Below are 25,424 nucleotides of genomic sequence, written 5' to 3'. Positions count from 1 at the left end.
CAGCCAACTTCTCAATCAGAGCAGCATGATGTAGTAGCTAAGAACAGAGTTTCTGAGGCCAGGCTGCCTGGGTGTGAATTCCAGCTCTGCCACTTATTTAACCCCATGACTTACCTTCTTCATGCCTCAGTTTTCCTACCACTCAAATGGGTATAACACTGGTACTTAACACCAAATTGCATAAAGACCTAAAAGCTAAGGGTCGAACCATAAAGCTAATGGACGATAATGACAGAGAAAATTTTTGTGACTTAGGGGTGAGGAAAGACTTTAAAACTTCAGATGGACTAATCATAAGGCAACAATTGTTTAATCTGACTAAGGATTTTCAGTTCAACAAAAGACAACAGGAACAAAGCAAATCAATGGGTGAAGATACTTGCAAAGTGTAATATTGACCTCGTGTTGGTATCTAAAATGTGCAAGGAAATCCACATAAACAAGAAGAATACTCAGGGCTATGAATGCATTTGCAGAGAAGGAAACAAATAGGAAGTTAAGATGAAAGGTGTACAGACTCATTAGTCATCTAAGAAACACAAATACAAATAACAACCTCTTTATGTTTATTAGATAGATTAGAAGTCTTTAAAGTGAAATAACTCATGTATTGGCAGGGATGCAGAGACAATACTCTAGTGCACAGCTGGTGTGAATGGACACTGTCCAGTTATTTTGGGAAAGTAATTTGGCACTCCTTGGCTGAATTAAGTATGTGCACACCCTAGGACCCAGAAGTTCCACTCCTGAGGTCTATCCTAGGGCAGTGATCATGCAGATCACAAAGAGGCAAGTATGAAGTGTCTGTCACTCATTTCTTTGTTGTGCTGGGAATTAGAGGAAAACTGAGCACCCACCAATGAGGGTAGGGGTGGATGTTAGGACATGGTGGAGAGCACCATGGAGGACTACACAGCATTTACAAGCAACAGGCTAGATTCACACGTGATCGGAATCTTAAAGGTATAGTGCTACCAACTTCAATGGTGAAAGTTAAAAAGATTGACAGTATTAAGTGTGGACAAAGATGTGGGGCACTGGAACGCTTATACGCTGCTGGTGGCAATGCAAAGTGGGACAACCACTTTAGAAAACATTGGGCAATTTCTTTTTTTTTTTTTTAAAGATTTTATTTATTTATCTGAGAGAGAATGGGAGACAGAGAGCATGAGAGGGGAAGGGTCAGAGGGAGAAGCAGACCCCCCGCTGAGCAGGGAGCCCCATGCGGGACTCGATCCCGGGACTCCAGGATCATGACCTGAGCCGAAGGCAGTTGCTTAACCAACTGAGCCACCCAGGCGCCCGGGCAATTTCTTATAGAGTTAAACATACACATCATATGATCCTGCAGTGCCACTCCTAGGTGCCTGGCTAAGAGAAATGAAAACATATGCCCACACAATGATGTGTTACATGAATGTTTATAGCAACATTATTTGGAATAACCCGGAAACTGGAAGCAACCCAGATATCCAACAACTGGTGAATGGATGAAGGCTGTTGTATATCCATGCTGTGGGATACTGCACAGCAATAAAAAGGAATGAACTATTGACAGAAAAATGCAAAAACATGGGTGATTCTGAAATGCATTATGTTAGTGAGAGAAGCCAAACATTTATATGATCTAAAAGGCAAGATGGGGCGCCTGGGTGGCTCAGTTGGTTAAGCGACTGCCTCCGGCTCAGGTCATGATCCTGGAGTCCCTGGATGAGTCCCGCATCGGGCTCCCTGCTCAGCAAGGAGCCTGCTTCTCCCTCTGACCCTCCCCCCTCTCATGTGCTCTCTCTCTCTCTCATTCTCTCTGTCTCAAAAAAAAATAATAAAATAAATAAAAGGCAAGATGATAGCAGCAGAATGTAGATCAGTGGCAGCCTGGGGCAGAGGAGGGAGGGAGAGCTTTTGCAGAAGGGGTGCAGGGCAGCTTAAGGATGGGGAAGAAGGTGAGAGGTACTGTTCTATGTTTTGAATATAGTGGAGGTTGCCCAAAATCTCCAGTTTCCAAAATTCATCAAATCGAGCACCTAAAATGAATGGATTTTAATTTATGTAAATAATACCTTCTTTAAAAATGAAAAAAAAAAAAAAGCTTAGTTCTGAGCTTAAAAAAGAAAAGCTGTATACCACAATGCTGCTGACATAAATTCAAACTACACAGAACTCTACACAGTGCTTTGCACATAAAACAATATACAATTTGTAAGAACATATTCTAATAAAAAAATATACAACACTGTGAATGTACTAAGTGCTATTAAACTGTGCGCCTTAAATGGTGAACTTTATGTGAATTTAAGTTTATCTTTTTAATTTTTAAAAACGTAAAAATTTTATTTATTTGACTCATAGTTTTTAAAAGGCTATGCAATAAAAAATACAATAGCAGAAGGTACTCATTAATAAAGGTAACAAAGGATACATAGTAACAAAGACAATAGCAAAGATACATAGTAATAAAAGCAACAGCAAAAGATATACAGTAACAAAGATAATAGCAAAGATATGCAATGGTGAGGACAATAGCAGAAAGGGAAGGAGACAAAAGGAATAAGGTAATAAGGAAAACAAAAGAGGGACGTGTACACATCACTCACAATAATGTGCCACCAGCGAATTCCTCTCTGCACACCTGAGGCTTTAGAACACTCTAATCACAAACTAATGATGTACTATATGTTGGCTGACTGAACATAATAAGAAAAGAAAAAAGAAAAAAAAAGATCTAAATATATTAAGACATTTAAAAAAAAATAGCACCTACGTGGTGAGAGGGGTCTTGGGAGGATTAATTGCATTAATATGTGAAAAGCCCTTCAGAACACCTGCCACCTGAGTGAGTGCTTACTGAGCAGTGCTCTCATTAGTACGGATCATTGTTCTTATTGACAAAATTGTTATGATGATTTGTCGCCAAGGCCCCAGAGCCAGAGCAGACAGCCTTGGGCGATTTGGGAGAATGGGAGGCGGCCGCCCAAATCCTTCTTGTGGAACAAAAAATAATGACATACCTGAGTTGGAGGTTCTGCCTGGCCAACAACACCTTAATTCAGAAAGGCTAGCCAGGTGGCCAGGCTTCTCAGGCATCCCTCCGCCCGCCCTCCCGCCCTCCCTCTCCTGGGATTTTGCCGCCACCTGCCCTCCTCTTCCTGTTTTCAAGCAGGGGAATTTTAATAACAATGGGATCCTTGCGGGAGGGATTTGGAAAGCTGGTGGTTGTGAGGGAGGGGCTAGAAAGGTCTTGGAAAAGACTGAAGAGACTGAAAGCCTTCGGAAGGGGAGTGTGTCAGAGGGATAACCACGCTTCCCAGCGTTGGCCTGGCACATCAAGCCCTTGCTTTTTATTCTCCTAAGGCCCCGGGTGGGGAGATGTCAGCTCCCAGACTAGACTTAGGCTAAGAGTTCTCCCTCTAGTCTGAAGGGTCCAGGCCAAGCTCAGCCACTTCCCCTACTGAGAGGCCTTTTAGGAGGGACTAGGCTGGACTTCCCAAATGAATGGACTGGACTTCCCAAATGAATGGACTAGACCACTGGACTTCCCAGCCTAGTAGGGGTATTGGTCTCTGCACGCAGTCCCAATGTGTGGAGGTTCCCCAACACCATCAAGCAATTGTCCCACAGTTTAGGTTAACTACACTACCAGGAGGTAGTGTCAGATCACATAGGTTAAGGGCTCAGTCCTGCAAGACTGCCCCCTACCTCTGCCTTCAGATGCCAGTCTTAAGTCCTAGTTCTTTACCCGTGCTTCTGGCCAAGTGCTGTATAGATCGGAGGGTTTCACGACGTCCTCCTTGGGTTGGAATAATTTGCCAGAGGGGCTCACAGAACTCAGAGAAACATTTTACTTACTTGATTACCAGCTTACTGTAAAAGGATAAAACTCAGAACAGCCAGGTAGAAGAGATGCATAGGGCAAGATTTGTGGGAAGGGGTACGGAGCTTGCTTGCCCTGTCTGGGTGCACCATTCGCTCCGCATGCGTTCACCAACCTGGAAACCCTCTGAGCCCCCGTCCTTTTGGGTATTTATGGAGGCTTCACTGCAAAGGTACAATTGATTAACTCATTGTCCATTGGTGATTGATTTCATCTGCAGCCCCAGTCCCCGTCCACTCTTAGGTGCATTCATACGACAAAAGACACCTTTTTTGTTTGTTTGTTTGTTTCATTAGGAAATTCCAAGAGTTTTAGGAGCTCTGTGCCAGGAATGGGGACTAAGACCAAAAACATACTTCTTATCCTAAATCACAGTATCACAGGGGCAATGGGCATATAAGCCCCAGTTTCCATTCTAACGGGTTCAATGACAAGACAAAAGAAGCAGACAGGCTGTGGGAGGGTAGAGGGGGCGGAGGCCCAAGTGAGGATTTTTGGAGGAGAGAGAATGGAGGATAATGTCGTAGCCACCCCACAGAAACAGGATGGACTCCTCCATCTGAAAGTTGGCCCACATGTCTGGCCTTGACATGCCACACACACACTACAGGGTCCCTCCTGCCTCTGGGGTGGCCACATTTGGCACTATGAACAGGAGTGTGGATGACTCTCTCTCTCTCTTCTCATTCTCTGTCCCATTCATTCACTCATGCATTCACTCAACAAACATTTCAAAATGCCCTGTGTGCCTGACCCTCTGCTGGGTGACACTGGGACCACAGAGTTGCATCAGAACCAGTGGCCCCCACCACTCTCAGAGCCTTGCCCTGTTTCTCTTCCATCCTTCCCAGTCAAACTTATCCACGGAGATCTACTCACCACTTGCCCCCCACAGCCTCTGTCTGTTTGGGTCTCCAGAGACTTCCCTCTTGAGCAATCCCATGGTCTCCTCATCATGCTGTCCTGCTCACTGGCCCTGCTGTCTGCTGGTGAACGTGCATTTGAGACTGTGCTGCTTGGCCCTGCGTCTGCTGTTGTAGACTTGACCGACCCAAGTCAGAAGCTTCCATAGTTGGCCTTCAGGAACAGAGGTGTGGGGCTGGGGGCTTCCATCAAGTGGCCCTGGGTGGCATGTCTGCGCCCAGACCTATCTGTGTGCCTCTTCCCAGCCCAAGAGTTCTGGGCAGGGGTGGAGTGGGGCGTGGGGCTGAAAGTTCCAACCCTCTAATCATGCTGTCGGTTCTCCTGGCAACCAGATTGCATTTTCCTCACCTCAGCAGCATAAATTCTGGTAGGGTTGAAAGCAGATTTCGGCTCAGGTCATGATATCAGGGTCTTGAGATCGAGCCGGGGCAGGCTCTGGGCTCAGCGCGGAGTCTGCTTGTCTCTCTCCCTCCCCTAGCCGTGCAAGACACCAATGGCTGCAGAGGGCCAGACCTCTGGAGGCAGATTTCCGGGCCAGGAGCCAGGGAGCAATGAGTGGTGGCTGCAGTCTTGGGATGGGATGTCTCAGAAGAAGGAAGAGACACTGGGTCCTAGGGAGAATCAGTGTTCCAAGGGTCCAGACCGGAGGACCGGCTGGGAGCTAGGGCCACAAGACGGAGCGAGCAGGGTCTGAGAACAAGTTGGTGGGACAGTTGGGGAGCTGGGTTTGGGTCATCCAGGAGGCTGTTGGATGCACAGACCTGGAGCCAGGGAGAGACTAAGAGCCATGCTATCACAGGTGACAGGTGAAACTGCCCCGTGTAGGCAGTCAGTGTGGAGAACAAGGCTTAGGACAGGCCCTGGGAACTCCCTTGTTTGTCAAGGCACCAGGGGAGGAAAAAAGACCTATTCATTACTGAGAGGCAGAAAGTGGGAGGGAAACCAGAAATGCATGAAGGAGGAAGGGGCAGGCCAGGTGGAAGGCTGCCTGAAGACTGAGTAAAGTGAGGACCAGGAGACCATGGGATTGCTCAAGAGGGAAGTCTCTGGAGACCCAAACAGACAGAGGCTGTGGGGAGCAAGTGGTGAGTAGATCTCCGTGGATAAGTTTGACTGGGAAGGATGGAAGAGAAACAGGGCAAGGCTCTGAGAGTGGTGGGGGCCACTGGTTCTGATGCAACTCTGTGGTCCCAGTGTCACCCAGCAGAGGGTCAGGCACACAGGGCATTTTGAAATGTTTGTTGGGTGAATGCATGAGTGAATGAATGGGACAGAGAATGAGAAGAGAGAGAGAGAGAGACAGAAGACAAAGAACAGCACCAAGCCGTAGCTGATAGTTCTTCACAGCTGAGAAAAAGATTCTGTCATCTAAGTCAGCTTTGAAAACTCCTTCTTGAGAAAGAAACAATTTTGAGAGTGTCTTCACTTAATGTACCTGATATCCTCACCCATCTTTTGTTGCCTTGTTTGATGATCCCAAGAGGAAGTAGTGTGTGGACAGGGAGCTGCGTCCCAGCCCCATCTTTCAGATGAACAAACAGGTCAAGCCAAAGCCTGATGGCCCCCAGTGAGTCATGGTGTGAGCTGAGGTTTCAGCTCAGTCTGCAGGATTCCAAAAGCTATCCTACTTTGAAACCTGTGAGAACATTCCTACGTTCCTCTGTTTACCCCTGTACTCATTCAGTTAGCCATTCATTTGTTCATCCATATCTTTGGACAATGATTAATGATACAGGCTCTGGAGACAGCCTGCTTGGGTTCAAACTCTGGCTCTGGCACTGGCCAGCTACATGAGTATGGGTGAGTGGCTTCATCTAGTCCTGCCTCAGTTTCCACATCTGTGATGGTCTCCATGCTGTGGGCTCTCGCCCCAGGTGTTGGCATAGCTGAGTTCTCTCGAAACAGGCTGCATGTTGAGCTTACAATGATGCCCAACAGTAAAGCGTGGAGCTCGGGACTTGAGAGCTCTGGGGGGCTCCCCAGGGGAGGCGGCAAAGGTGCTCAGAGCTCCCCCTGAGTGCGGGAGGTGTGAGCATGAGGTTGTGAGCCAGTCCATGCCCTCTCGAAGCCCCCAGCTACAAAAGAAGGGATTGGCTTTTTCCAGAAGCCACAAGTTGCAAGACTGTATGTCAAAAGAGAACCTCTAGGTAGCCACTCCCCACTCCCTACAGCCCCAGCACCACCAATCTGCTTTTTGTCCCTGTGCATGTGCCTGTTCTGGACGTTTCACATACATGGGATCATACAAAATGTGGCCTTTGTGACTGATTCTTTCACCTAGCATAATGTTTTCAGAGTTCATCCACATTGTGGCCAGTGTCAGTGCCTCACTCCTTTTTCCGGCTGCATAATACTCCGTGGTATGGATAGACCATATTTTATTTACCATTCATCGTGGGATGGACATCAGCCTCATGAGTACAGAGTCTCTTTTGAAGCTGAAGAAAATGTCCTGGAATTAGATTGTGGTGATGGTTGCACAGTGGGTTGAGTGGGGTGGAATTCGCTGAATTGTGGACTTGAACATGGTTCAAGTGCTTAGTTTTATGTTATGTGAATTTTGCTTTAAAAAAGTAGAGGCAAGGGTGCCTGGGTGGCTCAGTCGGTTAAGCGACTGCCTTCGGCTCAGGTCATGATCCTGGAGTCCCTGGATCGAGTCCCACATCGGGCTCCCTGCTCGGCAGGGGGTCTGCTTCTCCCTCTGACCCTCCCCCCCCTCATGTGCTCTCTCTCATTCTCTCTCTCTCAAATAAATAAATAAAATCTTAAAAAAAAAAAAAGTAGAGGCAAGGATGCCTGGGTGTCTCAGTCGGTTAAGCGTCTGCCTTCGGCTCGGGTCATGATCCCAGGGTCCTGGGATCGAGCCCCATGTCGGGCTCCCTGCTCAGCGAGAGTCTGCTTCTCCCTCTCCCTCTGCCATTCCCCACCCCACTTGTGGTCTCTCTATCTCTCTGTCAAATAAATGAATAAATACATCTTAAAAAAAAAAAGTAGAGGCAGAAAGAGAAGACAAGAGAGAGTGGGAGAGAGAAAGAAATCTGTTGGGGAACCATAGGTGTTTTGGGTTTTTTGCCGATATTTTATTTTATTTTAAAGACTTCTTATTGTAAGTAATCTCTACACCCAACATGAGGTTTGAACTTGCAACCGCAAGATCAAGAGTTGGCACGCTCTACTGACTGAGCCAGTCAGGCGTCCTGGCCAGTATTTTAAAATCAGGAAATGTCCTACCATAAATGTGAATTTCCAGCTTCTTTTGAAAAGCCATGGGAACTGACAGTGCTGGTGTGTGTTCCAGAGGGCAGCTCCCTACTGGAGCTGAGAGTGAATTATATGGCATGTAAATTGCATCTCCATAAAAGCAGAGCCCCCAGAAATCCAGAAATAGAGAGGGCTTGAGTTAGGTGGTGTCTCAAAACAAATCAAAAGCTAAAGACAGCACAGATTGTCTTGTCCCTGGTTCTCTCTCCGTCCCCTGTCCCTTTCTTTCTCAGTGGAAGCCCTCATGCAGAAAAAACCCCAGACTTTCAAGGAATTAGATAAATCGACCACATGCTAATAGGAAGAGTGGGCTTCTTTGCAGGAAACAGGGTGGACTGTGCATTGAGAAAATTCAATTAGAATCAACTCTGGGGAACCCAGTTTAGAAACCTCTTCAGAGTCTCTTCCTGATCACCTATTTCGAAATCTCTTCCTTCTCTGTCTGGGCTCTCTCTGCTCTTGCTTTCCCTGCTTCTCCCTTCCACTGTCTGAGCTCTTAGCCACCTACCCTCCTACCTACTTCCTGCACAGGGTGCGGAGGGGTCCAGGTGTGGGCATCCCACTCTTCCTCAGCCTTCCTCACCTCGCCGGGAATCGGGATTAGAACCCAGCTCTCAGATCACCTTGAGTCATGGGTCTCTGGCGCTGGCATAGAAAGGAGGGGAGACAGGCACACACAACCGTCCTGGGCCCCTCCCCTGCCACCCTACCCCCATTTAGTTGTAAATTTCAATTAGGTGCCATCAGCTGAGAAGAGTTTCTACAGGATTAGAGGGTGCTCCACCCCATGTCTTCCTGGTCCCCTTCCTTCAACCCGGAAATTGCATGGGCTGGGACAAAGAGAGTTAAAAGCTGTGTCAGCTGCCGGTCTGGGGCAGACAGACGGAAGGAGGGGGACAGGTGGGGCAGCATGACAGGTGACTGAGAAGCCAGGTGGACAGTGGGAAAGTTGACTGGCAGGGTGGCAGGTGGATGACAGGACAGGCAGGTAGTGGACAGACAGATAACAGAGACAGACAGGCTGAAACTGTGACAGCCACATGGAGGACCCAGCAGGCAGAGGGACAAGGTGAGGAGGGGGCAGGTGGTCACCAATAGGGTGACACCCAAGACAGAGGGGGAATGGGCAGGCATCCTGTCCTCTTGGGAGCTGCTGGTGGGAGGGGTGGGCTAAGCAAGGGTGGGTTGACAGGGAAAGGGCCGTCTCTGAGATCCCCCCACATTTCCCAGGACCTGGAGGTGGGCCACCCTGGGTTCCAGCATCTTGTTGCTCCTCTCTGCTACTGGTGAGTTCCCCAGGAGGACGGGAGCCCCAACTCCCCTTCCAGGTCTGGTCCCCAGCCTGGCACGGAGGAGGGCAAGGTGCTGCCTCTGTGCCTCCGATCACCTCCACCTCTTGGGGCCCTGCCACCTCTGTCCCCCTGTATCTTTTGAGCTATCTCTCCTCTGTGTCTTCCTGTCACTACGCCTCTGTCCTTTCTCTGTCTCTGTCTGCCTCTTATCTTTAAGTATCTCTCTGTCTCTTTCTCTTTCTCTTCCTCTCTGTGTCTCTGGGCACTGCTGGGTCTTCTTGTATTTGTCACTGGGTCTGTGTCTCCCTGTCCCTCACTCTCTCTCAGGGGCTCTGTCTTTCTCTTGCCTCTCTGTGTCTTCATCTCTGCATCTCTCTTCCTATCTCTGACTCCCAGTCTCTAGATCTCTGACCCTACCTCTCTGGCCCACACCCCTGTCCTCAGGGCTCAGTCAACCGGCCACAGAGAAGATTATCAAAGGCAAGGAGTGTGCCCGTCACTCGCAGCCTTGGCAGGTGGGGCTGTTTGAGGGCACCCACCTGCGCTGTGGGGGGGTCCTCATTGACCGCAGGTGGGTCCTCACAGCGGCTCACTGCAGTGGCAGGTAAGCCCCTGTCTGGGTGGTCCCTTCTAGGGGTAGGCAAAGGAAAGGTGGTGGGAAAGGTAGGGGCTCAGGAGAGGGGGGTGCCATGGAGTAAGGAGATGGTCCTGCCACAAGAAGGTCTGAGGCTAGACAAAGAGTAAGACTTCCTCAACAATGGGCCTGGGGCGAGGGGGGGCAGGAAGGGTCCTGAAACCTGCCCACCTACCTGCTCCCATTCCCTTGTGTCACCCTTCCTTCCCAGATGACCTCTGTCACCATCCCAGCCTTTCTCTGACCCAGTCTGGGCCACCTCTCTGGGCCTCAGCGGTCCCATCTGTAAAATGAGGGGATTGGGCTTTTTCGGTCTGAAACTTCGAGGTTTTTTTTCAAAAGGGAAGTTTCAGACGTGAAGAGACGGATTGATTCAGGGACAGAACAGAGAGAGTCCACTCATTACTCACTCGTTCCTTCAGCTGAGGGTGCTGACAGCCTCTGGGTGGTAAGAACAGAGCAGTGAGTATGACAGTTGGATGTCTCTGCCTCAGCTAAGAGGATCGGGAAGGGACAGAGATGCAGGGGCTCGGGGAGGAGAAGTAGGCAAACAAGGAAATGGAAAGATGGTGAGAGAGGTGAGAGACAGAGCAAGCCTGTGAGGAAGTGAGGACAGACACTGAGGTGCAGAACAGCAGAGAGGCTGGAGGGCTGGGGATCCAGGGACCCACCCCACCCTCGCTGAGCCACCTTGACCCCCAGCAGGTACTGGGTGCGCCTGGGGGAGCACAGCCTCACCAGGCTGGACTGGACAGAGCAGATCAGGCGCAGCGGCTTCTCCATGACCCACCCTGGCTACCAGGGAGCCCTGCATAACCATGACAACGACCTCCGGCTCCTGCGACTGGGCACCCCCGTCCCTTTGACTCGAGGCATCCAGCCCCTGCCCCTGCCCACCACCTGTGCACTGGCCGGCACCAAGTGCCAGATCTCAGGCTGGGGCATCACCAATCAACTATGGAGTAAGGGGGCATCAGGGTCAGGGCTCAGGATGGGCAAAGTCTGGGGTGTAAAGCAAGAGATCAGGAGTCATGCCATTCAGCAGAAGGCTGGATCAAGGGTCAAACATGAGGACTGTGGTGTGGGGTCAGAGATCATGGTGGACCAGGGGTCTTGGGAGTCAAAGTGGTTAAGGGGTTGGGTATAGAGTCAGAAGTCATGGGTCAGGATGTGGTTGGAGGCCAGAGTGATGGCAGGGGTCATCAGACTGGAGCAAAAGGCATATATAAATAGGATCTTGGGGTAATGGGTCATGGACTCGAGTGTTAGAGGTCACTGTAGAATTGAGGACATGGGATCCAGATGTTGCACAAGCTGGCCATAATCTGAGGGTGGAAACTGGGATTCGATCAGGGATCACTGGTCTAGGATTAGAAGCCCTAGAGGTTAGGGGTCATGAGGTCCCGGCTCAAATAAACAGGGATCATAAGTCCCTTTGGAGTTGGCACCAATGGTTTATCACTGAGTTTAGAAGTTTAAGAGAAGACAAGGAGTGTGGGGTCTGGAGACAGAGAGGGAAAGGAGGTCAAGTTGGGATCTAAGTATAATAAGATTGAAGGTCAAAGGTCACAGCATCTGGAATTTAAGGAGAAAAGTGGGTCTGGATTCATTGCTTCTGAGGTTGGAGGGACAAAGGGTGTCTTGAGTTATGGCACTCAGAGTCATAGGTTAAAGGTCGGGGGACTGGGTCAATGAACTGGGGCAAGGGTCACTATGAAATGAAGTAATAAATCTGAAATTTAAACGTTTGCAGCTTGTAGTGGGGGGTCATAGGAAAAGGGCAGGGTATAGACTTCTATTTGGCTTCCTTGAGTAGAGGGAGGTGGCCCCCAAGTGGGGAGCTTTGGGAAACCCTGTGGCTTCTATCTTCCACCCACAGATCCATTCCCGGACCTGCTGCAATGCCTCAACGTCTCCATCGTTTCCAGTGCCACCTGCCGGGCTGTGTTCCCTGGGAGAATCACGGACAACATGGTGTGTGCCAGGGGCATGGAAGGGGCGGATGCCTGCCAGGTGCGTGAATGCCGGCAACGCATGGTCACCCAGGGTAGGAAGTTGGGGACAGAGCAGGGAGGATGGGGGAGAGAGAGAGGTCAGAAGGAAGGGGAGGCGCAGGACAAGGCAGGGAGAGCCAGGTGATGGAGGACAGAGAGAAGGAGGGGTGGGTGGAGAGAACAGAGGGAGGGAGGGAGGGAGCAGAGAAGGAAAGATGGGAGGGGCACAGGAGAGGGAGAGGAAGAGAAGATGGGGGAGGGCAAAGAGGTGGCGGGGATTTGGAACTGAGGTGTGTAACCGCTTGTCTCTCCCCATACCATCCTCCAACTGATGCTGGCTCAGGCAAGAGCGAGAGAATCTAGGATGGAGGCAGGAGAGGAGGCTGGTGGCCTCTCCTGTCCTCGAATTCGGCTACCTTGCTCCCTCGGCTCCTCCAGGTTGGAGGCCGCCCCACCCTCCTTGCTAAGGCTCCAGCCTTTGTGCCTGAGAGAACCTTTATAGATCCTGCCTTCCTTTGCTGGGATTGGTCACTGATGGGGTGCTCTTTCCCTCATTGGTCAGTGCCCCAGCCAGTCGTCCTCTATAGACTTCTTTTAGGTCCCCACCTCCTTTGCTGGGATTGGTCATTGAAGATACTTTCCTCACTCATTGGTCAGAGCTCCAGCCATTGTCCTTGAGAAGCCCCCTCCCCCACCTTTTATGGAGTCCTGCCTTCCCTGGATTGGCGACCTAGGAACAGCGTGTTCTTCCCTGTTGATCAGTCGCTGCTGGGGAGGGAGCGTGGGGAACGTGGCAGTGCTCTTCTCTGATCACCAGACTTGGATCCTGTCTTCAGGGCCTGGGAATGGGTTTGGGGGTCGGGGCAAGGACAATGGGAACAGGATTTCTCCCTTATTCATTCGGTGCTGCTTCTCCTTCTGTATTCCAGGGCGACTCTGGGGGCCCCCTGGTGTGCGGAGGAGTCCTCCAGGGTCTGGTGTCCTGGGGGACCGTGGAGCCTTGCGGGCAGGAAGGCATCCCAGGGGTCTACACCAATATTTGCAAATATGTGGACTGGATCCGGATGGTCATGAGGAACAACTAACCTGCTCCCTCCACCTCCACCCCTCAGCCTGGGGGCCACACTGACTGACCCTCGGAGCACCAACCGTCCTCCGTCCTCCGTCGTCCTCCTCCGTTATCAGCCCTGGCTCCAACTCCCCTTGGGCTGGGGATCTTCTTCCGAGTACTCCAACTCCAGCCAGCCCTTCTAAGTCCCAGGTTTGGAGGAGGAAGGAATGTGTGACTTCCTGGAATAAATATAACAAGCTCTGTCTGTCTATTTGATATCCCCGTGCTGGTTGACACAGGAGGGAGGCTCATCAGTCCCCCTACCCACAGATGTAGGAATAGAGACCACAGAGGGCAAGAGTTTTCCCTTAGGGGTCACTCAGGAACGGAGGAGAAAAGGTTACTTATAACAATAAAAATAAGGGCCTTTTCTCTCTCTCTCTCTCTCTCTCTCTCTCTCTCTCTCTCTCTATCCAGCACTTTAGGAACAGTGCCCATGAAGGACCTGAGGAGGGGGGAATTATTGGCCCCAAAATACCAAATGAAAATTGCAAAATCAAAACTCACGACCATTTAATTAAATGTCTATAAAATGTAACATTCTTCCACCTAGCCAATTCCAACTTGGCTTTGCTGGAGCTGTTGAGCACACATTATATTTAATGTGGGATGTGGGTTCGTTTTAATACGTCTGTGATGATGGAAGGCGGGGTGTAGCCTTGGAAAGCAAGAGGACCCAGCCTAGGTCTTAAAATAATCCTGCCCACTCCTTGGGTTCTGTCTTCACCCCCATCCAGGAGGTGCAAAGGGAGCTTCTCCCCAGGGAATGGAAGGGGAATTTGGGGTGGGAGAGTGAGGGGTGATGGTGACAGCATGGGAATACTTGCTGGATGCCTTCAGTGCTCAGCTCTCCTGGAGTCTTCATCCCAACCACCCCAAGGCAGGGCTGTCCCCCCATGTCGCAGATGAAGAAACTGAACCTCACCAGGGTGGAGTTCCTTGGCTCACGTCACTGTGGTAGGAAGAGGCAGAGCCGGGGTTTGAGGTCAGGACTGGCTGCCTTAGGAACCCATACCCAGTCGTCTTGCCCCACTTCTGGTTAGGGGAGAGAGGAGGGCAAGACAGAGAGCAGGAGATCTCACTGATAACAAGCAGGCCCTGAAATAGAGGGATCGGCAGACAGCAAATTGAGGTGGCTCAGATTTGGAAGTCATTGGACCTAAGTCTCACAGCGAGTAAGTGCCACAGCTGGATTTGGGGGGGTCCAGGGTTCCCGGGAGGCGGAGGCAGGAAGGGGGAGCGGAGGGAAGGGAAGGGGGCAGAAGCGAAGCCCCAGAGGAGCGCTAGGGTTTGGGGCCTTGCAGAGGGCTGACTCCCTTTCCTGGGCCTTGATTCCCACAGGCCCCAACCTGCCTCCCCCACCCTCCTGTCCTTCTCCTTCAGCTGGCAGCAGCCCCACCTCTGTGAGGCCCCAGTTTCCCCCCCTTCCTTGGAATGGAGAAGGAAGGGCCCAGAGGAAGCCGGGGGCCCACCTGGGCTTGGGCTGTGGGGAGGGAGGAGCAGGGACAGAGGAGAGACACAGCCTGGGAGAATGAGGTGGAGGAAGAGAGAGAGAGAGAGGAGGTGGAGGGAGGCAGAGACCGAGAGACATAAAGAAAGATAAAGAATTAAAGGAGTCCTGCAGAGAGAGACTGTCAGAGACAGACAAAAAGACAGAAAGGCACAGGCAGAGAGGCAAAGAGAAATATGGCCACGGAGTTACAGAAAGGAAGCAACCAGCAGAGATGAAGAGAGACAGACCAGGAAGGATGTGGGGTGGGGGCGGTGGGGGGGGAGGCGAGAAACAGAGAAGAGGGGCTTGGAGAGGTGACAGAGCCAGGCCGGTCGGCACACACCCTCCACCCCCAGGGCAGTAAGGCAGGGCTGGGAGGCCCAGTCATCAGGGCCACCCCGCACCTGCCTTTCACCTGATGCACTGACCCAATCTGCCTCCGACCCAAACTGCCGCGGCTGCCTCCGCCACCAACCCGGCACCCAGAGCCCCAGTCCCAGAGCCCCAGTCCCAGAGCCCGTGAGTCGGGGAGGGCAGGGAAGACCCTCTTGCAGTTTCTTGTGCTCCTGGAGCCCGTCAGGCCTCCTCTGCCTCCACACCCTTTCTCCCTCTGCTCTGTCCTTCTCGGCCTGGGCGGGTGCTCTCTGCCTTTCCGTCTCTCCAACTGGCTGCCTTGCCCCCGACTTCAGTGACCCCTGATCCCCGCTTTGATAGCTGAATCCAGCCTCCACCCCACCCCCTGCAGGCCAGGGCAGCTGAGGGCACTGGCCCTTCCCCTGACCGGCCCCGCCCAGTTCCATCTGTCTGTCCTTCCAAGGGGCAGGGATTCAGAAGGACAGGGCCCGAACACCGTCCCAGGCTGAGCCCCCTACCGCACGCTGGACAACCTTCAAAGGGCCCATATCACCCTGGGGTGGAGGCGGCATGGGGCTGGTGGGGCCTGGCCAGGTCTCAGGAGGGCAAGAAGGAAAACATTCTCCCAGATGCATCTCACAGGTACTATGGCTGACTTAAAACAGGGCCAGCCAATCCCTTGCCCCAGCCAAAGCCCCTCGCAGCATCTGCCACATCCTCCTTGGCTCTGGCTATGAGAAGCTTTTAGCTGAGATCAGGCCCCTCCAAGGCCACCTTGATACCAAAGACTTGTTTTAAAGGTTTGGAGGCTGGGATGCTGTGAGAACTTGGGTATTCCTTCAACCCTGTTGTTTCTCCCTGGAGGCAGCCAGAGCAGGCCGGGGAGGGAGGAAAGGGCATGAACCAGGCCCTCTGTAGTCTCCCCATAAAGTGATTGGGCCCCTTGTCCCTTCTTGTTCCCAGAAGAACCTGGGCCTGCCCTTCCCCTCTCCAGGCCAGGATGATTCTTCGATTAATCATGCTTGCTCTACTGACAGGTACGGTGGGGGATGGGGGAGGGCAGGGGCCTCCCTCTCCAATCTCTAGGCTCCCTCAACCCTCTATGTCTGGATATTGACTGAGCCAATGCTGAAAATATAGAATAACCCGTAAGGCATCTAAATGGACACAGGAGCCCTAATAAGGTCCCGATGCCCCTTGCTGCATAATCCCTTTAGAGGCTAGAATGGGGAGAGGTCAAGGAGGGTCCAGCGGAGGGGCCGGGGCAGCTGCAGTGGGGTGGAAGACACTGACCAAGCAGTACGGAAGGATTTCAATCATTTAATACCTGGCTGGCCTGTCCGGACAGTGCCCCCCAGCCCGACCCCAGCCTGGGACCCAGAGCACCCACCCCTTGTCTGCTCCCCCCACCCCCACTTCTGGGAGTCGTCTCACGCCTGAGCCCCGTCTTCTGCTCTCACTCCCCTCCAGGGCATGTAGGGGGAGAGACCAGGATCATCAAGGGGTATGAGTGCTCTCCTCATTCCCAGCCCTGGCAGGTGGCTCTGTTCCGGAAGACACGGCTGCTCTGTGGGGCAACGCTCATCGCTCCCAAATGGCTCCTGACAGCGGCACATTGCCGCCAGCCGTGGGTGCGGGGGCGGGGCGGGCCGGCAGGGGGCTGAGATGGGGAGACGGATGGGGGGGGTGGGGGATGGGGAGCACAGGATGGGGTCCAAGATGGGCGCGGGGGTGGGCAGTGTGGGTGATGGACACCGAGACGGGACGGAAAGACGGAAGCCACTGGACCTGGGATGGTGCTGGAATGGGCATGTGGCTGGGGAGGAGGCTTCGGTGGGAAGTGGGGATGAGGCCGGAAGGGGGGCTGTGTTCCTTTGCTCTCCCGGTGCTCTCATCCCTCCCCCTTCCCCCATGTCTCTCCCCACCTCCCCTCTCCTGTCTCTCCCCGACCTTCCATCTCTGACCGCCAACTCCCCCACCTCAGCCAGTACGTGGTTCATCTGGGGGAACACAACCTCCGGCAGCGGGATGGCTGTGAGCAGACCCGAACGGCCACTGAGTCCTTCCCCCACCCAGACTTCAACAACAGCCACCCCAACAAAGACCACCGCAATGACATCATGCTGGTGAAGATGACAACAGCAGCCTTCATCACCAGGGCCGTGCGACCGCTCACCCTGTCATCTAGCTGCGTCACTCCTGGCACCCACTGCCTCATTTCCGGCTGGGGCACCACGTCCAGCTCCCAGTGTAGGGGCTCCAGAGGGGGACATGGAGGGGGGCGGGTGGCCCCGGTTGTGGAAGGACGGAGGGAACCAGAGGAACCTTCCGAGGGGAGAGTCCCAGAGCACGAGAGTACGAGAGGGGGATCCCTGGGGGTGTCAGTGGTGGGATAAGTCAAAAAGAAGAGGGGACACGTAAGAGCTGGGGGTGTGCGTGGGGACAAAAGTCTGGACCTTGGGCTCAGAGAGATAGATGTGCAGTGCCAGATCCACGACCTGCTCGTTGTAGGACCTCAGGCACGTGGCCTCCCCTCTCTGAACCCTGGTTTTCTTCTCTATGAAATGAGGATAGTCACACCCACCTACTAGGGCTGGATTAGAGATAGTGTATATAGAACGGCTGGCATAATACATCTACTCGGTACCATTACCGGAGCTATTGCTATGAGCACAGAGATGAGTTGGCTGCAAGCAAGAAGGACAGGGACTGGCTGTGGTGTGGGTTCAAAGCAGGCACTGGGCGGGGAAGGGGACCGGGGGCTCTCGTTTCCCACACCCCTCACGCCGTTTCCACAGTGCGCCTGCCCTATACCTTGCGATGCGCCAACATCACCATCATTAAGCACGAGGAGTGTGAGGAGGCCTATCCCGGCAACATCACGGACACCATGGTGTGTGCCAGTGTTCGGGAAGAGGGCAAGGATTCCTGCCAGGTCAGGCGGCAGGGCCTGGGTCTCCAGCCACCCATCCCATTCCCACCTCCTGGGATGAGATCCACAATCTCATTCCCAACCCCGACCCCGTCTCCCCTTGCCACCCCAACTCCATGTCCACCCCTAGCTCCCATTCCAAACCTCCAAGGGTTTGGGGCTCCATCCCCATTCCCACCCCTATTCCCAGCCCCAACCATCCCCCAATCAACTCTAACCCCATCTTGATTGCCACCCATAGCTCCAACCTCATCCCCAATCGTCCCGACAGCCCCATCCTTGATCTCCACCCCACTCCTAACACCATCGCTACAACATCCCAACACCACCTCCTCCCTAACACAGCGCCCAACCCTGCCCCTCTCCCATGGCCACTCCTCCTTTCTGACCGGTTGTCTCTCTCTCCATACCCAGGGTGACTCTGGGGGCCCTCTGGTCTGTGATGGATCTCTTCAAGGCATTATCTCCTGGGGCCAGGATCCATGTGCTGCCACCAGAAAGCCTGGTGTCTATACAAAGGTCTGCAAATATGTAGACTGGGTCCAGAAGACTATGGAGAATAACTAGCCAGGACCAGCCCAACACCCCTGATTTCTATTTGCCGATGTTGCTCTTGTTCATTCTGTTAATAGTCAAGCCAGAGCAAGGACGCCTTTATGTATTTTCTTTTCATGCCTCCTGGACTATGAGAGATGCTATAGCTTAATAATCAACTTGGGGTTTGGAATCAGTGAGGCCTGGGTTCAAATCTTGCCTTGTACTAATTTGTGATTCTGGGACAGATAATAGTTGTTTGGTTCAGTGTTGTATCCCCAAGCCCCAAAGACACTTTCTGGCACTCACCAAGGTTTCAATAAATACTTACTGAACAATGAATCTTTGGAGTGCTTACTATATGCCAGACCCTGATCCAAGGGCTTTTAAATATATCAACTAACTTAATCTTCACAAAGATTAAGTGTCATTATTATGCCCATTTTGCAGATGAGGAAACTGGGTACAGAGAAACAAGTCACTTGCTCATAGTCACACAGCCAGTAAGGAGAAGAGCAAGGAATCTAAAGCAAGGTCTTTTCTTTTCATTCCTTTTTCTTTCTTTCTTTCTTTCTTTCTTCTTTCTTTCTTTTCTTTCTTTCTTTCTTTCTTTCTTTCTTTCTTTCTTTCTTTCTCCTTTCTTCTTTCTTTCTTTCTCCTTTCTTTCTTTCTTTCTTTTTTTTCTCTTTCTCCTTTCTTCTTTCTTTCTTTCTTTCTTTCTTTCTTTCTTTCTTTCTTTCTTTCTTTCTTTCTTTCTCTTTTTAAAGCAAGGTGATTTCTTAACTACCAGGCGAAACTGCCTTGATTGAGGCTCAGTTTTCTTATCTGTAAAATCGTGCACTTGTAAGAATGATAGCCCAGTAGGTACGTCAGCCTGCACATAATTAAGACCTGAGAGAAGGAGCTATCACTGTTTTTCTTTCCAACCTCCAGGCGAGGTATTTCCTCCAGACTAGTGCGGTCAGCACGATAGCCACTAACCACGTGGGGCCTTTTAAGTTAAAATGACCTCACATACCACATACTCTGTAGCCACATGTAGCTGCTGTATTGAATAGCATATATAGGGCATTTCCACTGTTGTAGAGAGTTCAGCTGGATAGGGCAGAGCCAACCTCTGCAGTTAACTCAATTCCCACTGGAAAGGATGCCCCACAACTAGTCCAGAACTCAGGATCTTTTTTGACATTCTGCTCGCCTTTCAGGGGAGGTTGTTGGCATGTGGAGTAAGAGCCCAGAGCTGAAACTGGAGCCTCCTGGTTGTTAGGTGGACTTACTGTGTGACCTTCTGTGAGTCACTGCCTTCTCTGAGCCTCGATTCCTCACCTGAAAGGAGGGGATTAGTCTAGGTCATACTGACGCTCCTCTGTGGCCTTGGCCTCCTGTGATTCATGGGCCCGTGTGTCATCTGAAGGCAAACTGATGGTAGGGAGGATGTGATGTGACCACACTTGGGTGTGATGCGGAGCCGCCCCCAGCAGGAGGAAGAGGGGCGCTAGTCACTGGGATACACAGTGAGCCCACTGCTCAAGCTGTGGGAGTGGGCTCAGCACAGAGCTTCACGCTGGCTCTGGGGCTCTGCCTCGTTCCCTCTCTGCCCCCTTTCTGTCTCTGTGATTTCTTCTTTTCCTTGTCTCTGTGTCTTCTACCCTTTCCTTCCATCTGTCTTATCTCTCTGCCTCCCTCTCTCCTGGCCAGCAGTTCTGGTTTTTCTCAGTCACTGGGTATGCATTTCCCTGTTTGGTTTTCCTCTCTCTTTGTTGTAATCACCTCTTTCCAACATTATCTCTGAGACCCGGAGGCTACCTGGGAACATGGCATCCTCTCCCCGCTGAGAAGACTTTTTGGAATAGGACACCTGGGGAATCCCCATGGAGTCCAACTCCAAAAAGGGTGTTTGGGGCTCTAGAAGAAGCCTGTATTCCCTGGGCCCCTCCCAGAGCAGGAATCTGGGGCCCAGGCTGGGTGCCAGTCCCACCCAAGGTATAATTAGGGAGAGGGAAAGGGAGGGAGTGAATCTCTGGGGCGAGGGTGGGGAAATTTCCGGGCTCTTCGAGGTTAAAAAGGAAGGCCAGGCCAAGGGTCCCAGGGCAGAGGATTCCGGCGGCCCACTTGGCAGGGCAGAGGCACTCCTGGGTCTCCTCCCTCCTTTCCAGCAGCGACTCCTAGGTGAGATGGGATGCACCTCACCCTAGTAGGGGCGGGTCCGAGAGCATGGGTGGGGACCTTTGGGTCGCGGACAGCCCTGTTTGAGCCTCGGTTTCCCTATCTATGGCACACGCCTCTGAGCCTCGGACCGCGGCCCCACCTGTGAAGGAGGGCGAACCCCAAACGCTGCTTGGCGGGCAGTCCGGGGAAGCTCGGGCTGGGACCTCACTCCCCCTTCTGGCGTAGGGAGGTCAGGAGGACGCCAGGAGGGGCGTCATTAGGCTAATTGTGCTCATGTCAGGTATTCCGGCCCGAATCGCCCGTCTGTCCGTCCGCCCCTGAGATCTGTGCCCAAAGTTAAGCGGGTCCCCGCGGGTTGGGTGGGCCCAGGCCGGGCGGACGGGCGCGGTGGGCTGGGTGTGCGGGTGTCTCTGACGGAGTATCAGTTTTAATTCGCTCTCCCCCCTGCCCCCCCCAGCCTCGGTCCTGGCCATGGGACCCCCACACCTCCACCTGTGCCCCGCCTCCCGCACCCGGGCCCTGGCGAGGCTGCTTCTGCCGCTGTTGGTGACGGAACTGTGGGGTGAGGCGGGGGACAGGGCTTGGCGGGGGGCCCCAGGGAGAGTGCGCTCCTCACCAGCCCCCGCGCACCACTCCTCGTCTGGGGACCCCAGCACCCACCCGCCGATCCGGGGGAGGCCCGCCCCTAAGTCAGCCCCGCCCCTCGCCGGGCTCCGCTCCCGGGGGCCCCCCTCCCCGCCCCCCAGTTTGGATCCCTACTCCTTTCCCCTCCTGGCTTCCTTTCCCGGCCCCTTACGACCGCGGCCCCTCTCTCAGTCGCATTCTGTCCCCGTCCCTTCTTAGTGCGCCCGTTTCTCCCCGGGCTGGCCTTCCCGCTTCGGCCTCGCCCTTCCCTCCGCCCGCTGCGCTATTCCCGCCCCTGCTCCCCAAGCTCCGCGGCCATCTGTCCTCGCCCCCTGCTGGCCCTGCTCCGAGCGCCGCGCTCTGTCCCTGTCCCTCCAGACCCGCCCAGTTCGCTCTCCTCACTCCAGTCCGCTCTATTCCTGCCTCCTTCCCCCTTCCCGCCGTTCTTCTCCTCCCACTTCCAGTCGGTTCCTGCAGGACCCCCAATTTCCAACTCCCCAGCTTCCCTGGGTCTGGCTGCGCCCCCCCCGCCCCCCGCCCGCTCCGGCCCTAAACCCAGCCCTAGTCCCGCCTGCTCTGATCTCCACTCCTTTTCTTTCTCCAGCCGCGGAGGCGGCGCTGCTCTCCAGAAACGACACTGGCTTGGACCCTGTGGCCTCGGGCGCTCCATGCGCACGCGGTTCGCAGCCCTGGCAGGTCTCCCTCTTCAATGGCCTCTCGTTCCACTGCGCGGGCGTCCTGGTGGACAAGAGTTGGGTGCTCACAGCCGCGCACTGCGGGAACAGCAAGTAGGGGGAGCCTCTCGGGGCATCCAGGGAGGGGCTGTGGAGGCAGGCCCGGGGGAGGGGGCGGGAAGGGCCGGGGCACTTGAATCCATGTGGGAGTCAGTTCTGGAGGGCTTCCTGTGGGGGGCGCGGGCGGGGGGGGCTGTGGCCGCCAGGGGGCGGTGTGGTCCTTTTAAGCGTTTCTGGGCCCGTCCACGAGCCCCGTCTTGCTGATACTCCTTGGGTTCCACTGAAGTGTAGAGCTAGTTTGGAGGTTCCAGCAGGGGGGCGCAGCTACTCGTATACCCTTGACCGGAGAACGGTCCTCCTCTATCAGGGAAGGTCGTCCTCTTCGACGGAGCGCGCAGCTTCGGGAGGGACGCACATGGAGCGGTGAGGGAGGAAGGGGACACCCGCCTAGCCAGCCAGATCAGCCGAATCAACCCTGGCGATCAATGGGGTGGTGTAGATAGTTGTATGCAACAGAAGTCAGGGTCTGGTGTGGTTAGGAATTTAGAACTAAGGAAATTGTTCACCTCCTGAGTCCCCACTGAGGGAGGAAGGAAGAGGTGGGCTGACCCAGGTGGACCCCTGCCCTCAACTCTTGCAGAACTCAGAGATTCAAACACCTAATCATTCTTCCCCGTGTCCCAAGAACTCAGATCCCCAGCTCCCTTCTCCCCCACCCACCTCCTCCCTCAGACCCAGGAGTCCTCACCCTCAAACCCCTCCTCCCTCAGACCCAGGAGTCCAGGCTCCTACCCTGCTACCAGTACCCTCCTTCCCAGGGACTCAGAGTCTGGTCTCAGTCCCTAAGGAGGCTTTGCCCTCATTTATCTCTTCCCTTCCTAGTCCTCTGTGGGCTCGCATTGGGGACGACCACCTGCTCCTCCTCCAGGGTGAGCAGCTCCGCCGGACCACTCGCCACATTATCCACCCCAAGTACCGCCAGGGCTCAGGCCCCATCCTGCCGAGGCGGACAGACGAGCATGACCTCATGCTGCTGAAGCTGGCCAGGCCCGCTGTGCTGGGGCCTCGCATCCAGACCCTGCGCCTGCCCTACCACTGTGCTCAGCCCGGAGATCAGTGCCAGGTTGCTGGCTGGGGCACCACAGCTACCCGAAGAGGCAAGAGCTGGGACCCCTGAGGCCTGTACCCTGGGGAATACCTTGAGGGCCAGGACTTTGGGTCTGAGGGAGGAGGGAGCTGGGGGTGTGGACTCCTGGGTCCTGGAGGATTAGGGGCTGGCCACGGGTTTACCTACTGTTTTCTCCCATCAGTGAAGTACAACAGGGGCCTGAGTTGCTCCAGGGTCACTGTCCTGAGCCCTAAAGACTGCGAGGTCTTCTACCCTGGTGTCGTCACCAGCAACATGATGTGTGCGGGACTGGAGCAGGGTCAGGACCCCTGCCAGGTAGGGACTGGTCAGGGTGGGTCTCTGACTCATGGGGAGCTAGGATAGGGAAGTTATGAGAAATCAGAAGGCCCTGTCCCTGTCCCCAACCCCAGCCCAGTGTCATCCCTGTGTCCCACACTATCCCGTCCCTACCCCATCTTCATCCCCGTGTGTGACTCTCCACCTGTTCGTGCCTGGCCTGCCCACTTCCCACCCCATCCTCAACTGCATTCCCATCTTCAGGCCAGTCCTAAACCCCGAGCCCATCCCTACTCTCCATCCGTCTTCATCCCCTCACCTTCCACAAGCTCCAATGCCAGGGCCATCACGTTTCCCTTCTCATCCCCCCGTCCAGTGTCCACAACCCCCAGGCCAGTCCCACCCCAACCCAAGCTCATACTTAATTCCAACCCCACCCCAAGCTCATCTTTACCCAAACGTAACTCCAGCCCTGCCCAAACCTCTTCGCCATCACTATCCCAGACACCCAAGTGGGTCCGTGTATTTATTTGATCTCTCCTCCTCCCACCCCCAGAGTGACTCTGGTGGCCCTCTGGTCTGTGATGAGACCCTGCAGGGCATCCTTTCGTGGGGCATTTACCCCTGCGGCTCTGCTCAGCATCCAGCTGTCTACACCCAGATCTGCAAATACAGCTCTTGGATAGAGAAAACCCTACGCTCCAACTGATCCAGAGGTCCTGCCACTCCACCAGCTGCCCTCTTGCTCCTTCCTCCGCAGTTGCAGGGGCTGAACCCTCCCCCTGCCCCTTTCGAACCTCCGCCACCCATCTACACCTCCTAACATCTCTCCTCTTCCCTTACCTCCCCCTGCCTTCCACTGCTCGGGTGGAAGCACGTTGAAGCTGAAGTGCTAAAAGTGGTGACAAAGTTTAATTCAAGAGAAGCAAGGAAGCTGGTGGTCACCCAGTGTCCAAGAGAGGCTGTCATTCACTCAACCTGCCTCCCTCTGCTACTCCCCGCTGTGTGACCTAGGGCAAGCTAAGTACCCTCTCTGGGCCTCTATTTCCTCATCTGGAAAGTGGGGACAATGAAGTGTCTACCTCATAGATGCATTGTGAAGAGATGATCATATAACATGAGTGCATAGGTTGCTATGGTAATTATCAGTAAAGCATTAATGCAGGGGGTGGTGAGCCCTGACTAAATGTTACCTGTTGTCATGATCTGTGAACAGGTCCTGGTTAGAATGAACGTATGTGACTCCACGTGCTGGGGAGAAAAGCACAGGGGTAGCCCCCGGTCCCAAGCCCCCTCACCCCATCCTCTGCATCGCCATCCCTCAGGGCTGATGGGGAGAATCACATTCCCCACCCTCCTCTCAAGTTCCATGAAGCATCCCTTAACCACTTCCTTCTTCCATCCCACTGTTCCTCATGTTTCAGTCCACCCAACACCAGTTCCTCCTGTCCCAGCAGGAGCTGAGCCACCTCTGAGTCATCTGGTCCCTTCTCTGCCCTCCTGGGGCCACTGGAACCCAAGGGACCTCACCCCAGATCCACCTCAGCCTCTAAGACCAGAGGAACCCACCCCACCTTAGTTGCTAAGTTCATGTAAAGAAGTCCTCTGAGATTTAGGGGAAATTTTCTGTTTAGATCCCTCTCCATCCCCTCACCAACCACAAGCTCCAGTCCCAGCTCCACCGTATCTCCATTCTCCTCTGATCCAATGCCCATAAGTCCCAGTCCACCACCATCCCCACCTTATCCAAAATTGGCTTGGAAATTTCGCCCTGAAAATTTGGAAGGAGAAGGGTTCTTTTCCTCTCCCTGAAAGTGTCTCCATGTAAATATTCCTACACTGGGGGGTCTACTACACAGAATCCAGGCAGAGCTGACAGATGTTTGGGTGCGTCCATTTAGCCTAAACTCTGGAGACGTAACATCAGCTGAACATATGCACAACAGAAATGTTCCATTTTTGGTTGCTCTTGTTTCCCCTTTCAAACGCCAATTTACTGAGCACCTATTATATGGCAGGCCTGATGCTGGGCACACAACCACAAGGTCCTTGCCCTCATAGAGCCCACAGAAGACTGGCACACAGTCTCCAGC

The 25,424-nt window shown here is 53.6% G+C and overlaps 3 protein-coding genes across 4 annotated transcripts; all 3 read left to right on the top strand.

The window, feature by feature from the left end:
* Positions 1–9,005: 9,005 nt before the first annotated feature.
* Positions 9,006–13,061, top strand: KLK12 (kallikrein related peptidase 12). The gene is made up of 6 exons (XM_034987109.1): positions 9,006–9,125; positions 9,287–9,342; positions 9,793–9,952; positions 10,685–10,944; positions 11,862–11,995; positions 12,906–13,061. The coding sequence occupies exons 1-6, from the start codon at positions 9,097–9,099 to the stop codon at positions 13,059–13,061; spliced, it is 795 nt and encodes a 264-aa protein (XP_034843000.1). The 5' UTR covers positions 9,006–9,096.
* Positions 13,062–14,143: 1,082 nt separating this feature from the next.
* KLK11 (kallikrein related peptidase 11) lies at positions 14,144–18,741 on the top strand. Of its 2 annotated transcripts, none has more exons than XM_034987122.1 (6): positions 14,144–14,262; positions 15,897–15,970; positions 16,404–16,560; positions 16,918–17,183; positions 17,732–17,868; positions 18,280–18,741. In XM_034987122.1, the coding sequence occupies exons 2-6, from the start codon at positions 15,934–15,936 to the stop codon at positions 18,430–18,432; spliced, it is 750 nt and encodes a 249-aa protein (XP_034843013.1). In that variant the 5' UTR covers positions 14,144–14,262; positions 15,897–15,933; the 3' UTR covers positions 18,433–18,741. The 2 variants fall into 2 exon arrangements, with proteins under 2 accessions (XP_034843013.1, XP_034843014.1); XM_034987123.1 differs by having other exon boundaries at positions 17,732–17,826; positions 18,280–18,733.
* A 1,764-nt stretch (positions 18,742–20,505) lies between these two features.
* On the top strand, positions 20,506–25,191 carry KLK10 (kallikrein related peptidase 10). The gene is made up of 6 exons (XM_034987105.1): positions 20,506–20,568; positions 21,026–21,130; positions 21,797–21,980; positions 22,809–23,083; positions 23,237–23,370; positions 23,888–25,191. The coding sequence occupies exons 2-6, from the start codon at positions 21,040–21,042 to the stop codon at positions 24,038–24,040; spliced, it is 837 nt and encodes a 278-aa protein (XP_034842996.1). The 5' UTR covers positions 20,506–20,568; positions 21,026–21,039; the 3' UTR covers positions 24,041–25,191.
* Positions 25,192–25,424: the final 233 nt, after the last annotated feature.

The sequence above is a fragment of the Mirounga leonina genome, unplaced genomic scaffold (genome assembly GCF_011800145.1).
Source record: "Mirounga leonina isolate KUSES-001 unplaced genomic scaffold, KU_Mleo_1.0 Mir_376, whole genome shotgun sequence".
Taxonomy (NCBI): domain Eukaryota; kingdom Metazoa; phylum Chordata; class Mammalia; order Carnivora; family Phocidae; genus Mirounga; species Mirounga leonina.
Note: the sequence above shows the minus strand (reverse complement) of the source record. Positions and strands in the feature narration are given on the sequence as shown.

What these genes read in the sequence shown, in the direction of transcription:
- KLK12 (XM_034987109.1), top strand. Translation starts at nt 9,097, where the DNA reads ATGGAGGACCCAGCAGGCAGAGGGACAAG. An exon ending in CCAGCAGGCAGAGGGACAAG is followed by an intron (nt 9,126 to 9,286) that starts GTGAGGAGGGGG and finishes CACATTTCCCAG; the next exon opens with GACCTGGAGGTGGGCCACCC. An exon ending in AAGGGGCGGATGCCTGCCAG is followed by an intron (nt 11,996 to 12,905) that starts GTGCGTGAATGC and finishes TCTGTATTCCAG; the next exon opens with GGCGACTCTGGGGGCCCCCT.
- KLK11 (XM_034987122.1), top strand. Translation starts at nt 15,934, where the DNA reads ATGATTCTTCGATTAATCATGCTTGCTCTACTGACAG. An exon ending in GCGGCACATTGCCGCCAGCC is followed by an intron (nt 16,561 to 16,917) that starts GTGGGTGCGGGG and finishes CCCCCACCTCAG; the next exon opens with CCAGTACGTGGTTCATCTGG. An exon ending in AGGGCAAGGATTCCTGCCAG is followed by an intron (nt 17,869 to 18,279) that starts GTCAGGCGGCAG and finishes CTCCATACCCAG; the next exon opens with GGTGACTCTGGGGGCCCTCT.
- KLK10 (XM_034987105.1), top strand. Translation starts at nt 21,040, where the DNA reads ATGGGACCCCCACACCTCCACCTGTGCCCCGCCTCCCGCACCCGGGCC. An exon ending in CACCACAGCTACCCGAAGAG is followed by an intron (nt 23,084 to 23,236) that starts GCAAGAGCTGGG and finishes TTCTCCCATCAG; the next exon opens with TGAAGTACAACAGGGGCCTG. An exon ending in AGGGTCAGGACCCCTGCCAG is followed by an intron (nt 23,371 to 23,887) that starts GTAGGGACTGGT and finishes TCCCACCCCCAG; the next exon opens with AGTGACTCTGGTGGCCCTCT.